The 15,383-nt window shown below is 44.7% G+C and overlaps 1 protein-coding gene across 3 annotated transcripts in view; it reads right to left on the reverse strand.

Moving 5' to 3' along the window:
• LOC102425241 (proton-coupled amino acid transporter 1) overlaps positions 1-15,383 on the reverse strand; it is a 45,063-nt gene that overhangs the window by 5,400 nt on the left and 24,280 nt on the right. Inside the window, exons 9-10 of one of the 3 annotated variants that reach the window (XM_023754111.1) lie at positions 13,373-13,542; positions 1,515-5,915 (exon numbers count right to left, since the gene is read on the reverse strand). In XM_023754111.1, the coding sequence (XP_023609879.1) occupies positions 5,644-5,915; positions 13,373-13,542 (442 nt within the window). In that variant the 3' untranslated portion in view covers positions 1,515-5,643. Of the gene's footprint in view, positions 1-1,514; positions 5,916-13,372; positions 13,543-15,383 lie in introns of those variants that run through there. The other 2 variants (XM_006089119.3, XM_023754113.1) reach the window with 2 other exon arrangements.

Here is a 15,383-nt window from a genome sequence, read left to right on the forward strand (position 1 = left end):
ACCCATTCTAAAACAGAACATGACAATCAAAACATTTGAGGCGCATAGCCTGTCACAATCAGAACAGGGTGGATAGGGAGGTTGTGGCCCCGCCCCCTATCACACACAGAGCCGCAGGGTGATCAGGAGGTTTGGGCGCTGCCCCCTGTCACGCTGATCCCAGTGCCGGGAGGCCTCGCGGCTCCGCTGATCCCGGTGCTGGGAGGTATATTACCCTTTTACTATATAGGATAGAGGCCTGGTGCACGGGTGGAGGCCAGCTGGTTTGCCCTGAAGGGTGTCCTAGATCAGGGTGGGGGTCCCCACTGGGGTGCCTGGCCAGCCTGGATGAGGGGATGATGGCTGTTTGCAGCTGGTCACACACCCTTCAGGGTGGGGGTCCCCACTGGGGTGCCTGGCCAGTCTGGGTGAGGGACTGAGGGCTGTTTTCAGGCTGGTGGGTGACTGAAGCTCCCAACCGCTCTTTTCTTTTTTTTTTTTTTTTTTATTCTGGGCCAAGGCCTCGGCTGCTGAAAGCAGGTATCTGGTTTGTTTCGGTTCTATAATCGAAACACTGTATCATCTCCAGCTCTGAGATCCCGGCCGGCTGAAAGCTGGTTTCTGGGGTTTTGTTTAGCTTCTGTATTTGTTACAATGTTTCAAACTGCCAACTCAGAGGCCGGCAAGGCAGGCGGGGAACGTTGGAGTCCTCCTTCACTGAAGCAAGCAAGCCTCATGTTCGCTTCCAGCTGCCTGGCTGCCGGCCGCCATCTTGGCTGGCAGTTAATTTGCATATCGCCCTGATTAGCCAATGGGAAGGGTAGTGGTCATACGCTAATTACCATGTTTCTCTTTTATTAGATAGGATATATATATATATATATATATATAGAGAGAGAGAGAGAGAGAGAGAGGGGATTCAAGGAATTGGCTTATGTGATTGTTGAGGCTGCTAAGTCAAAAATTCATAGGGTAGGTTAGCAAGTTGAAAACTCTTGAGCAAAAACTGATGCTGTAGTCTTGAAGCAAATTTCTTCTACCTTAGTGAAATATGTTTTGCCGTAAAGGTCCTTCAACTGATTAAAGGAGGCCCACCCACATTTTGAGGATAATCTCTTTTCTTTACAGGTGACTGATTGTAGATTTTAGCCACATCTACAAAATATCTTCACAGAAACACCTAGGTTAGTGTTTGAATGAATAACTGGGATTATTGAACGCTATAGCCTAGCCACACTGATGCATACAACTAACCATCACCCTAGTTTGTGTGATCCTCTGTTATGCACAGGAAGGTTGAGAATTCCTACTCAAGTTTTTGGGAGAAGCAGGAGCAGACAGGAAGGGCAGGACTGTGTAACAGGAAAATCACTACCTGGCCCCTTTTTGGGGAACTCTCAATTGCATAGATGGTTCGATTGTTCACACTACTCCCCAGATGAGCTCCATGAAATACACCAGAAACATTTTGACCTAGGATCAAGGGGATCTGAGTGACTTTTTTAAAAGTGAAAACAAAGACACAGACTACAACCTTCAAAAATAAAAAATAAAATTCATTTATTGAACAGGAAAAGTTTAACACATGATCTGTACGCAGAACCCCAAACAAGATCTTCTATTAGCTCCTGCATGATCCTCATCTCTATACATACCATGTGGGAACACACATTCATGTAGACACACAACATACACAGTACTGTGTGGTTATCAAGATCTGCTGAACGGTAGTTTTTCATACTCCTCTTATTCACACATCCACTGACACGTTTTACAACAGTCACATAATTTTATCATTTACTAAAATAAAATAGCTTCCCCAGTATCACCTTGATTTAAATAAAAGAACACAGGCACCCTCCACCCTTATTCCCCCACCCCCACCCCCACCCTACACACACACTCTGATAACATTGTATCAGCACCATTTATGTCCCCTGGCCAGGGAATGACCCAGTGGTACAAAGAACAGGGAAGAAATGCAACAAACTGATGCTGTCAGAGCAAACAGCCCTGCAGCCAGCAAGGCCAATTGCCTCAAAGTATCGACCATGATTTCAAAGACAAACCACACCGTCTCCTCTTCCCCTAACAGTCTTGGAGATTTGTAATGTACTTTGGAAATTTTAATTCAAAGGCAGACTTGGAGCTGCCTAATCACCAAGTCGCGCCTCTTGTACTTTGTGTCTCCACTGTGAGGAACCAGCTTCACGTTCTGACCAGGGCCAAAGCTGGGGCCCGCTGATTAGCTATGAAATAAAACCCACCGATACAAACCCCCTTGCTGTGGATGGTGAACTGAGAGAGCTGTAAACAGACACTGAGATTTTGCACTTCCAAAAAAACATGAGGCGAACATGTAGTGTTAGACAGAAGTGATATTCTACAATTTTGGGAGAAAATGGCAAGACAGGAATATGGGAGTAGGGGGAAGATTTTCCTAACATTTCTGTTTGGTGGGATCATCACTTTAAGACAACTGCTAATATTACAAATTTTACCTTTCGTGAAGGTAGAGAGTGAATAGTGAGCATCAGCCAGTGAAGGTGGCTGGGGAGGTGAGTGACAGAGAAGGAGGGCGGGCATAAGCTGCAGATTCTCAGCTATGACCTGCCATACATTCACAGATATCTAGCCAGGGTTTGTGCAGATGAAGGAAGGGCTCCTAGTAGCCGGACAGCAGCACACTATAAGTAATGCCACTTGTGAATAATGACAACTCTAGGCAAATTGAATAGAAGATGCCAGGTCATGCGCTTCCCAGCAAGCACCTACATTTAAGGGGAGGTACACTGTCGGCAGGGAGCTGGAAACGTGCTCCCAATAGTGGCGTTTGCAGGACAGAACAAGGGGCTCTGAGCAGCTACCTCTGAGCTAATAAAAATCTGGACTGCATTGGGGGAGGGGCACAGAGCCTAACAGTATTGGGCCAGAAAATCCAGGATTCGCCTTTGGTTTGGCAGATGCAGCCTCACACTCTCTGCAGCTCCTGATCAGACTGCTACTTATGCTGGAGCTTTTTTCCAGCAAGGCACGGGAAGAGGCTGGGCAGCTGTTCCTAAGGGCGGTGAGAGGAAGCCAAGGGCCTGCCTACAGGAGGCCCACAGGCAGCAGAAGAGGAAGCTTCCCTCAGCTGGCCCAGAGGGCTGGTTCCAGAAGACGAGGAGGGGTCCCTCCCCCTGCCATCCTCTGGCTGACCCTTTTACTCAACACCTAATTGCAGTGCAAGTACACAACCAGAAAGGCTCACTGACGGGTTCGCCTTGCCTGGTCTTCTGAAGCAGCCATTCGACCAGGCTGTCAAAGCAGGAGCCAGGAAAGAGATCCCAGGAAAGAGATCAAACAGGGTGAAGGCCATGCCACAAAGCTTCCAGAAGCCCCAAAGCTGGAGCCGCCTCTCCTATACACCACGTTCTCTAGGTCAGGGACCCTGAGGCAATAGCCTGCATTGTGCTAAGACCAGGGGCCAGGGAACCTCAGTATTGTGCTATCCAGCCCTCGTGTCCCAGCATCACAGTCCCAGTGTCACTGCCCACCTGGACAGGGCTGCTTCCCACAGCTCCCTGCATGCACAGAAGCCTCCACCACAGCAGCTGCGGGCAGGACACACATCTGACCCTCTCCTGGCACCTTCTCACTGAAAACAGCTCTCAGGCCCACGGTGGGGAGACTGCTGGAGCCCAGGCTTGCAAACAGGATATGGCGATTCCTGAACCTATTTTGATAACCTCTAAGCCTGAAGCTTCAGAGGGCAGGGCCGCTGCCACCTCCAGCTAGAATCTTGGTCACGAGCACCTGTTAGTGATCACCAAAGAGCAGGAACAGTGGATGAAAAGTGTCATTACCCTAAGGGAGACCAAGACACCGCTGATCTCATCTTCCTAAGTTAGGTAGCATAGGAGTCACTGCAATGGGAGAGTTTGGCTTTGGAAGAGAAAAGAAAGAAAAAACTGGGGCTGTAAAGGCGGGTCATAGCCCTTACGAGCTTTGGTGAAACACAAAAACAAGAACCCTGATAAAATTGTGCTGCTCTCCCAACTTTCAGGGTGAACAGTAGCTCCAGGTAAGGAAGCAAGAGCCTGGTGACAGGAGTGGACAGCAGGATCCTACCACATATGCATGAACACACACATACATAGACACAGCTCAAGAAGTGGTGTTAATGACCAATGCCCCCCGAGAGACTTCTCACACCAAGAGGGAAGAAGGGGCAGCCAAAAGCCAGGCCTTCTCTGCGGTTTGTTCCCAAATCTGAAGGCTGACCTCGAGGTGTGCCAACCCTGAGGGCATTTCTGATACTCAGGGGGAGGGACAGGAGTCACAATTAGTGTTTAGAACACAGGAGACCAAAATCCCAAGCAAGTGGTTCCTTTAGAGTCCAGGTCAAAAAGGCAGCCAGGACGGGACAGCGTCTGCCCTATCCCCCGCTGATTGTAAACAACCAAGCACCGCACTTAGTGTCAGACCAGCGGCTGTCAATTCTCTGAACTTAATTTCACACTCTCTGTGCACAATGACCTCATCGTCTCATCCATGGCAACAGTGTGGGTGTCTTCCCAGCACGACAGCAACTGAATGCTGCCATGCTGTTTGCATGTCAGGAGCTGAGGCTCAAAAACAGGCCTGAATGCACAAAGCAACCATTTTATAAGCCTCCGTGGGCAGAAACATACCCCACTTGGCCATCCTTAACCTCGGCCTCGTGCATTGGCAAATATTTCCCGAGTCCTTCATGTCTTCTCAGTATGAAATCAGGCTGGCCGATGGGAGGCAAAGTCCATGCCTCCCACAGAGGTTCACATTCAGCTGATCCTGATTAAAACCTTTGGAGTGCTCAGCCACGTGTGCTGAGGACCTAAGCAGACATTTCCTGCAGCAAGTTTCTTTTCAGCAGGAGAAGCTCAGTACCAGTGTACTGAGGAAGGAACGAGTCACAATAACCCCCGATATAGAGTCTAAGAAAAAAAAGCTAATTTTAAATAAAATATAAATATCTTCCATTGAGGCAGCACTTGGTATTTTTTGGGAGCTAAAGCAACTAAGAACATAGTATTGTGACCCACACGAGGAATCAGAGGAGGTGTTGCCAGTCATAGCAAGCCAGAGAGAGTAAAAATTAAAAACTCCAGCTTTGGGGGCTGATTTTAAACTACTAGGGACATCCAGACACCTGCTGGAGACTTGAATAGGTAGGTGAATATTGAGGTAAAATATTGGGGAGAGAGATGAGAAAGAGATAGGCCCGGCTTTCTAAAGAGGGGGAGTTCTCACTTATTTCATCTAGGCCTGGACCAGGAAAGGAGACGCTAAAATTTTTAAATAAAGTGAGCTGTGCAACAAGAATAATTTGGGGGAGGTGGGTCAGAGGAGAGTGCAAGTAAGGGAGGAGGCATGATGAGGGAAAACAGTTGTAAAGTTCTGGGTTAAAATAAGTACAAATGAACAATGATGGCACTGCCACTAAAGGTACCTCCTGCATATCTGCTACCCACTCTCCACCTTGCCCTCAGGTCTGGCCCAGAGCACCTAGGTGCCAGGTAGCAGGGTTTCTGAACAGCAACCTTGATTTTCCCCAGAGCCTGGACCCTCCCTGAGGCTCTGGAGCCAGGTGCTAGGGAACACACAGAGGTGGGGTGGGCAGGTGCAGGAAATGCACCCAGAAGGCTATGCAAAGGCACTGGTGGAGTTGATAAAACTGGGAGCAGGGCTTGGCTGGATCAGCTCGTAGAGAGCCTCATACGTCCCCACCACAAAGCCCACGAAGCCCAGGATGCTGATCAGGGCGTCCTTGGCGATGGTGAGGGGGCTCAGGCCCTCTGAGTAGTAGGTGGTGATCTCCAGGAGGGGCGGGATGATGAGGGCCAGGGCACTGCTGCTCACGGAGCCCACTAGGGAGATGACCAGGTCCAGGCGGGGGATGAGGATGGCCAAGATGCCTGTGGGAGAGAGGACAGGGATATTCAAGACGGCCCAGAGCTGGAAAAGACCTCACTATTCTGCTATTTTTAGCAAGTGCCCTTCTCATAAAATGGAGAACTTAGGGAAACTTAGACATTAGCCAGCCCAATCTCTTAATCCACAGATGAGAAATAAATGCCCAGAGAGGTGAAGTAACCTGGGTCTCAATGCAAGATCAGCAAAACTGGGACTGGAACCCATATCTCCTGGCTCTAGTCACCTGGCTTTCAGCTTTCCTATCACCGTGCATCACTTCCATCAAATGACTTTCCAGGGCAATCTGGTCCTACCAAGGGAGAGGGAGAGGCAGTGTAGAGCAAAAAGGAAGTGGACCATATCTGAGCGACTGCTCCCTCGCTTACCACTGAGGATACCTCAACACAAACATCTCTACTTGACTGACAAGAAACAAAATAGGGAAAAACCCTCCTTCTTCTGGAACGATACTATGATAAACCCCATTTCACAGAGCATGTCCACACATGGAAAGTAGAAGTACAGTCAAGCCTCAGTTCTCAAACATCTCCGATCTCAAACTATTTGGTTCTTGACCAAATTGTTCATGAAAAAAGTGTCTCCAGCCCTGGCCAGTTTTGGTCAGTGGTTAGAGCAGCCGTGGGCAAACTACGGCCCACGGGCCGGATCCGGCCCGTTTGAAATGAATAAAACTAAAAAAAAAAAAAAAAGACCGTACCCTTTTATGTAATGATGTTTACTTTGAATTTATATTAGTTCACACAAACACTCCATCCATGCTTTTGTTCCAGCCCTCCGGTCCAGTTTAAGAACCCATTGTGGCCCTCGAGTCAAAAAGTTTGCCCACCCCTGGGTTAGAGTGTTGGCCCATAACAGAAGGATCATGGGTTTAATTCCAGTCAAGGGCTCCAGTTGGGGTAATGGGGAAGGCAGCCAATCGATGTCTCTCTCACATTGATCTATCTCTCTCTGCCCTCCCCCCCGCAACCCCCCATGGAAAGAGAGGCCCAGAGAAGTCACATGATATAAAGTGACAGAGCTGGGACTAAATCCTGGACCTCAAGGTCCTGGTACAGTCACATCATAGACCTTAAGAGTAAGAAAATACAGACTAACATACAGACCCACAGAAGGATGGAGAACAGGGGACCTGGCTGATCAGCAGAAAGCTCCTGTCTGGGAAGAACTGGGGGAGTCAGATGTTGAGTTAGCTTTGCCAGGGAGGCACCACAATGGTTTGTCAGAGAATCTATTCTAGCACATAGTCAGCCCTGACCTCTCTGCTTTGTAAAGGGTCTTGGGGCCTGATAACAAGAATAGTGCAGGGGTTCTGAGTCTCAGATCTGGCCCTCCATGGTTTCACAGCTTTGGGACAATCCTGTTCTCTTTCCTTCTTCCAGCAATCAACCACAGAGGCAATTATCCATCCATACCTTCACTGTTCTGAAGCCTTCAGAAAGTCTACCAAAAATGTAGGCTTTTAACAATAGTCTGTTTTGGCCCTTAGCTATTTTTAAATAAACAGAGTTGGTGATATTCCTCATATCTTCAGGGTTAAATTTGGAGGGAAAATGTCTTTAGGCTGATGACAAAATGGCTTTCTCATCATGGATAAGCTAATGCTCAATAAGAGTTGATCTGCTGTGTGCCATAGAATAAGACACTTGCCCTCTCTGGCATCTGGGTCTCCATCTGCGCATACAGGTATGTGGTTGAGAGTTCAGGCTCTAGACTGAGAACCTAGGCTCCAATCTCAGGTCTACCACAAACCAGTTATTTAACCTCCTTAAGACTCATTTCCCCTACTGCTAAATAGGGATGGTCAAATGTAAAGATCTTAGAGGACTAAGCACATAATGAATGCTGCATAAATGGTACCTAATATAATTACCAGTCCCTGCTTAACAGCATACTGTGATCCAGGGTAAATCGGCTCACCATTCTAAGAGTCAGTTTACCCATGAATAGGTGACTGTAGGAATACTGAATGACTGCTGAAGTCTCAACCAACTCTGAATTTTAAGGAACTGTTCAATGCAGATTCAGTAACTTGGGAATGTGTTCTGGGAGATGTACCTCAACTCACTGTCAACTGAGAAGCACTGTGTGCTGCTCAAGAGCGGCACAGCAGATGAGGGATGGGACGCCTCTCCTCGAACACACGGTTGTGCCCAAACAGCTTCTAGCCCTGGTTTTGTACCACTAAAGGGAGTGTGTTATTCCTCTGGAGCCAGTTCCTGTTTCCATGGCTGCTCCAGCTTGCTTAAGAGAAGGGAGGCTTTTATCAGGGACAGTGAGTCCCAGGAGCAGACAAGACAGATGACCTGCCTGGCCCTTTCCCAGCTCCGAGTCTGTCATTGCCTCTCCATCGCTCACATTAACCTGAAGGACAGATGGACATTCATGATATGAGTGTGAAGTGAAGTCAGATGTGCTCCATCCACTCTGAGATAAGAATTAAGCGGAAAGAGAAACAGAAGCTTATGTGATCAGAATCTTTCCTCAGATTGGACAGAGATGTTACACATCATCATGACATTTTTAAAAGCAATCTAAAAATTTGTTCTTGTTTTTACTGCAAAGGATATATAAGATAAGCATACTTAACACAGATATCCTTAACAGGGATTTTTTTAAACAGGCAAAATTTTTCTCTTAAAGCCAGGACCACAGGGCTGCAAAAGACTCTCTTCCTGTCCTAGATGAACCAGATACCATAACTGAACCCTAAATAAAGCCTGGCATTGGAGAAAGATAATGGGGGGAGAAGGCAAGAAGAATGAGCCTCCCACTCATATGGGGGAAGAGAAAAAGAAGAGGACCCAAAGTAGCATAAAAGCCCCAAAGGTTCAACAGCAGGGATATCTGTTTTGTCACCATGCAAAATGTGGCAAACTAGTTTTAACTAATTCCAGAGGTAGGAATCAGGTACTTAGCAAATATATGGGAGCAACTAAAACTTTTAAATGTTCTTATGAGTTAAAGCTCTCTAGAAAGAGAAACTCAAGAAGGTAGAGATCTCAGGAAACAGCCAACTGGAACCACCCTCTCCCACTCTCTGCACTTTCCCACAAAAGAACACCCCATAAAAGAGGAAGATAGCACACTCCCAACTGCAGGTCCACAGCCCTCTGCAGCAGCTATAGAAAGCGAGGCTGAGGACAACTCAGCTGGACCACGTAATAAGTCAAGAGGCTCCAATGGTATTACAAAACATCTTCCCTTTGGGTTAAAAAGACTACAAATGTGATCTTTTAACGGCTGAAGCAACATGAGGCAAACGGCCATGTTAAGAGAAGGAACTGACTGAGATTCTGGAGTCTGTGGTTTTAGGCCAGCAATGGAAAGAGCTGACTAATGCACAAGAGAAGAGAAAGAACTTAAGAGAATAAACACACACTTACAGAAATATGATCTAAAATCATATCCCAATTGGACACTTACAGCTCCTGGGTCTGGAAGCTCTTTCTGCCATTTTATTACGATTGAAGGTGGGAAAGCCCACCCGTGTTACTCTTAATCTAGAAATCTACCTTTAAATTAATTATAGTCTTAGATAGAATATATAATTTCATTTAGTTGAAATACAAATTTTAAAAAGTACAAAAGCAAGGGAAACAACCTACATGTCTAACACTAAAGGAGTAGTTTAGTAAATATGATCCAGTAATATAATAGAATATCATGCAGTCATGAAAATATTTGTGAAGGATATGTATATTTATGATATAATATTCAATAAAATGCAACAAAGTTATGTGTATACTATGATTGAAACTATTTTTTAAATTCACCCATGAGGATTCACGCAGAAAATTCAGAATTTTAAACTTGAGAGAAACCTTAGTGATCGATGCGCTTCATATCTTATAGTTGAGGCCTAACGAGGGTTCCTGGAGCTGGGGCCCAGGCACAGCTAATTTATGCTGCTTCCTTCTTCATTTAGCTGCAAGGCCAAGAAGTGTGAAAGCCCAAAAGTTGCTGAGAAGCCACTCTGGATTTGGAAGCTTTATGCTCTAAATGGTCTGGCTTCTGGAATGTTTTACAAGTATGCACTGTAGACTGAACAGGCCTCTCAGTTGATATGGTTTTATGTTATTACACTTCAACAATAGGTTTCTGAAATTCTCATAGCTAATTGAAGTGAAATGTTTCACATGGCAAATGCCACAGACAATTAGTACCAACCACTGAAGGACAGGTTAGTGCCTCATGGAATCCTAAAAAAGTATTCTTCCTGCACCTCTCAGCTCCCCAGATGGCGCCAGCCTCTTCCAGCCTCTCCTTCTACACAAGCCCTGGACATAAAGTGACCTGCAGAGTTGACATTTCTAAACATATGGGCTGGAAGTAAATACTGAAGTCATAGCAAAATGAGCACCATTCTCTGGCATGCATATTTTCCCAGCCCCTCCTTCCCAGAAGTCTAAAACTTAACATCAAAAAGTAGACAGAGCACCCAGCAGGTGTTGCTCATTGGTTCAGCGTGAACCAGGAGGTTGTGGTTTGATTCCAGTCAGGGTACATGCCCAAGTTGTGGGCTCAGTCCCAATGGGGAGTGTGCAGGAGGAAACCAATCAATGATTCTCTCACATCATTGATGTTTCTATCTCTCTCCCCCTTCCTCTCTCTGAAATCAATAAAAACATATATATATATTTTAAAAGTAGAGCAATCTTTGGGGGATAAAGGAGAGTGACGAGAAAGTTTAATTTCAATTGGATAAAAAATGTGAGGCTGGACCAAACTGCCCTGCTCCCCTTGAGGAAGAAGAGGAAAAATTGGGGGAAAGACAAGAAAACACCAAAAATAAAAATAAAAAAAGTTGCCATTAAAATGTATGGGTATAACTGAAAATAATGAGTTACATCAAAGCTCTAAAATCACATACCAATCAACCTTATGCAAAAACATCTGAAAGTACAAAGAAACAAAAACAAAATGAACTCACATAAATACAATTAAATTGGTGCTACAGTGAAAGGCCTCTCCTGAATCCCACAATTACTTCAGAGTCTCCAGGGAAGGCTAGGGAAGCCAGAGTGCTCAGAGATGAAGGGGCTTCATCCCTTAATAGGATGACAATGCAATGCTAAGTCACAAGAGATCACAGAAGGGAAAAAACAACTGAACGCGCTTAAAGATCAAAAGCAACTTGAGTCCTTTGAGCATCATGCTGTAGAAGAAAGGTGAGACCCACAGACAGCCAGGAAAAGTGAAACAAAAACCAAAGGCATCTAAGGACAGCATGAGGTCTGTGAATCAGACTGGTGACTCCTGCAGGGAGCAGCAGAAAGAAATCTGGCAGGAAGCAAGACATATGTTACTGAAGGCTAACGCCAGACTTGAGAAGGAAATGAGGCCGCAAGAGGAATCAGGCCCAGCAGCACTGCCCAGCTCTTCGGTCAGGGAGAGCTACTATCTATGCAGTTACAGCACATTTCACCTAGACAGACCTAGTTTTCCTAGAGGAACCACTTTGAAACAAAGCAAATCACGTGAATTATCCCCACCCTTTCTCCCAATGCCCTTTGGATCAAAGAATTGGGGCCCTGAGAGTTGACATTATAAACGCCTGCATGTGGAATCAGTCTCCTCGATACTTAAGGCTAATCCATTCACAGAAAAAAATATACATATCTGAATCAAAGCATCTGCAGTTGCTGGCAGAAGACAGGGGTAAAATCTAGAGTCCAAGAATCCTATCAGCACACATTAAGGCAATTTACTGCCTTAAAAAGCAAAATATATCACCTTCCTTCCTTTGCAGTAGCTCTGGGCCAGCAGTGACCTGTGGGCTGCCCTGGATTAGCTGCTGAGTGTGCTGTTTCTATTGAGCTGGACTAGAGAGAGACTGAAGGCCTACCAAGTAAAGGCTACAAGAATTCAGATTCATGGTTGCCATCAGCTCTCTGGGCCTGGAAAAATCAAAGTGTCCACTCTCTGCCCAGTTCCTTTCCAGCTCCACCCAGATATAAATCTTCCAGAGTGTTGCCCAAGATTAAATCAGAAAGCATAAGGAAAGGCCTTTACTTCCTTACTCCAGTGAGTTCTTTCCACACAGATATCCAGAATGATAAGCTTCTACCCACTATCCTTGAAGTAACATAAAGAACTGCATGTGGCTTGAGGAGGTCCATCCTGCAATATCACTAAGCTATTCTCTTGAAGAGGTCTATCCTCAGGTAGGCACTAGTCTGTTCCCTTGAAGGGGCCTATCCTGTGATAGGCATTTATTTGTTCCCTAGTCTGTTCCCCTGACAAGGTCCATTCTGTGATAGGCACTTGTCTATTCCTTTGACGAGGTCTATTCTTGGAGAGGCACTAGGCTATCCCCCTGAGGAGTCCATTCTGAGATAGGCACTAGGCTGTTCACAATATTTTGCTTGGGTGGTTGAAGAGGATGGATAATCTCCTGCCTGCCCTTCTCTTGCTAACAGGCAACCAATAAAATAATTTCTGATTTTCCATACTATGAATGAAAGCCAGACAACATCCACATTTTTCATCCCTAGACATTCAATTCTGGTTCAATTAAAAAATCATAGAGACCTATATTTATTCCAAAGACAAAATGAATAATAATAAAATTTCTGGGGAAGTCTCAATGTATTATGAAAAACATCTTGTCCCAAAAGAATAAAAATTTTTAAAATAAAATAAAAAGCCAATATAGCCTAAAGAGAAATATATGATTTAAGAATTTCAATTTGAAAAGCAATTGCAAATCTCCTAGTAATTAAAGTTAAATGGTACAGATCAATTCATTTGGGGTTCTCTATTGTATCAACTCACATAATCTGAAAAAAAAAGAAATAATTTTTCTTTTAAATTTATATCAGTTTCAACCAACAGCAAAAAGGATGAAATTTTATCTCTTAATTCACACCCCTGGGTGTGTGGTCCAGAGAAGAGGAATAAAACACAAAGTGATCAATCAAACACCTGGTTAAACGACAGAAAAATTTCTAAGAAACATTTATGTAGATCAACATCCAAAAATGTCTAGAGGAGTATCATTCAGCTGAAAGGAAATCTAAGGACAGACTGTCACACTGCAAAAGTGATCACTTGAAAAAACAAGTAAACATGTACCGACTATCAAAGTAACCTGTACTCACTCATTATGAATATGGTGAAATGGCTCTCTTTTAGGCTTTTACTGTATTTTATATGGAATAGTAATTATACATCTTTACTATGACTTTCGACCACCTCTGTAGCATTTCACACCATATTGATAAATGTCAGTCCCCATTCCCATGTTCTGTATAGTACATATGTCATTAATTCACCTAACATCTGGACACACCTTAACTCTGAAACAGGAGCGTGCCCAGCCTCCCGTTCACCCACACTGGCAATTTCACTACAACGTAAACGCTCCCTCATGAAAGCCCTGGAGGCTGGGTGCCCTTGGGAAAAAACAAACAAGGCAATTCTCTCATGTTCTACTCACATGTCAGGCAAACCAGCATGGTGCGCACCAACAGGTCCACCGCCAGCTCCCAATGCTCAGGCACGCGGGACACGAAGAAGGGGATGATGATCTCGGCTGGGACGAAGAACTGGATGGCATAGGTGAAGAAGATGCCAATGGAGTAGAGCAGCTTCACCGACTGGTACAGCCTGCAGAGAGAGCCCAGATACATTCAAAAGCCGTTCCGCACACTCAGATGCTAGTAGGAATAGTGCAAAATGGTCCGGTCCCATTGTGATTTGACCATATCTATCAAGCTACAAATGCATGTGTTTTTTGGACCCAGCAATTCATATCTAGCAATTTATCTGGCATATATATTTGCACATGTACACAAAAACTTACATTCAAAATATATCATTTCAGCGTTATTTAAGTACAAAAGACTGAAACCGGTTTAAATGTTAATCAGTGGAGAACTGGTTAAATACATCATGGTGTTCCCATACAGCAGTTAAAAAGTATGAGGCAGAACTCACACAGGATTTATGATATACTATTAAGAGAAAAAAATCATGGAGCAGTACAGTGTCTACAGTGTGCTACAATTCGTTTTAAAAAGAGAAAAACCATTACACACATATGTGACACTCTTACATACATGAAACATCTCCAGAAGGAAACACAAGAAACTGGCTGATATGGTTGCCTCTGAAATGGAAAGTTGTAGAACTGGGGACTACAGGGGGTGAGTGGAAACTTAACCTTTTCTGTATACCTTTGAACATTTGGAATCTTTACCAGGGGCATATATCCTTTCAAACATAAAAACAATTAAAAATACAAATAAATGTAACAAGCCTGTTTATTTATATCCTCCCCATTTAATACAGAGTTCCCTAGAATCAGATGGTGACCAGCAGGATCAAGAGGCAGGAGCAGAATCCATCTTTCCACCCCACTGCAGCCATCTTCCTACCACTGCTTCATGTGCAGCTTCTCAAGAAGACCATTAACTTGTCAGGAGATACCTCTGTCTACCCCATACCTACGACAATGCAGAATAGAATAAAAGCCTTACAAGCACTTATAGATCTCACATGACCATTACTTGAAAGACCACTCTGTCCCTAAGCAAAACTCCATGTCAAACAAGACCCTCATGGGTTGAGCAGCAAGAAACAGTGGTCTCCCTCCCTTGTTGGAAATCTATTTAAAAGTGATGATTATATTATATATAACATGCACTGAATTTCTCTGTGGTTGAACTTAATACCTGGAACATGTTCTATGAATACCCCAGGAGAGACTGAGTTTGACAAAAGGTCTTACTTGCTCTAAGAATAGATGATAAAAACTCTTTGGAAACATCGACTGGTGGCTCTATAATTAAACTCGGGGCAGCACCAAAGCTTGCTGGAGTTCAGGGAAGTCTGGAATCAGGATAGCTACCTTCAGGCCAAATAAATTGCACCTGAATTGAGACAGAAACATTAGAATAGCTGGGCTTAAAATCTCAGAGGAAAGAAGACAGATGCTCATCTATGGCTTTAGATTACACACATGTATAATGTGGGCTGCTTCTGCTGCTCCTGATCCACTTATCATGTTATGCTGAGCTACCATCTGATTCTTTTTTTTTTAAAATATATTTTATTGATTTTTTACAGAGAGGAAGGGAGAGAGATAGAGAGTCAGAAACATCGATGAGAGAGAAACATCGATCAGCCGCCTCCTGCACATCTCCCATCGGGGATGTGCCCGCAACCCAGGTACATGCCCCTGACCGGAATCGAACCCGGGACCCTTCAGTCCGCAGGCCGACGCTCTATCCACTGAGCCAAACTGGTTTCGGCTACCATCTGATTCTTAATTGGGCAAGGACATTTGGGAATGTAAAAGCAGGCATCAGAGGGAAAGATAAAGAGTTTCTAAAAACAGTGACCCATTTCAGGGCTACCAGTTGGCTGGCCACATAACAAACTTAGCCCCCAGACCCCTGCTAACTAGGGTATCCTTTGCTAAATATAGACAACACTACTGAATAAAC

The sequence above is a fragment of the Myotis lucifugus genome, unplaced genomic scaffold (assembly GCF_000147115.1).
Source record: "Myotis lucifugus unplaced genomic scaffold, Myoluc2.0 scaffold_56, whole genome shotgun sequence".
Lineage (NCBI taxonomy): Eukaryota > Metazoa > Chordata > Mammalia > Chiroptera > Vespertilionidae > Myotis > Myotis lucifugus.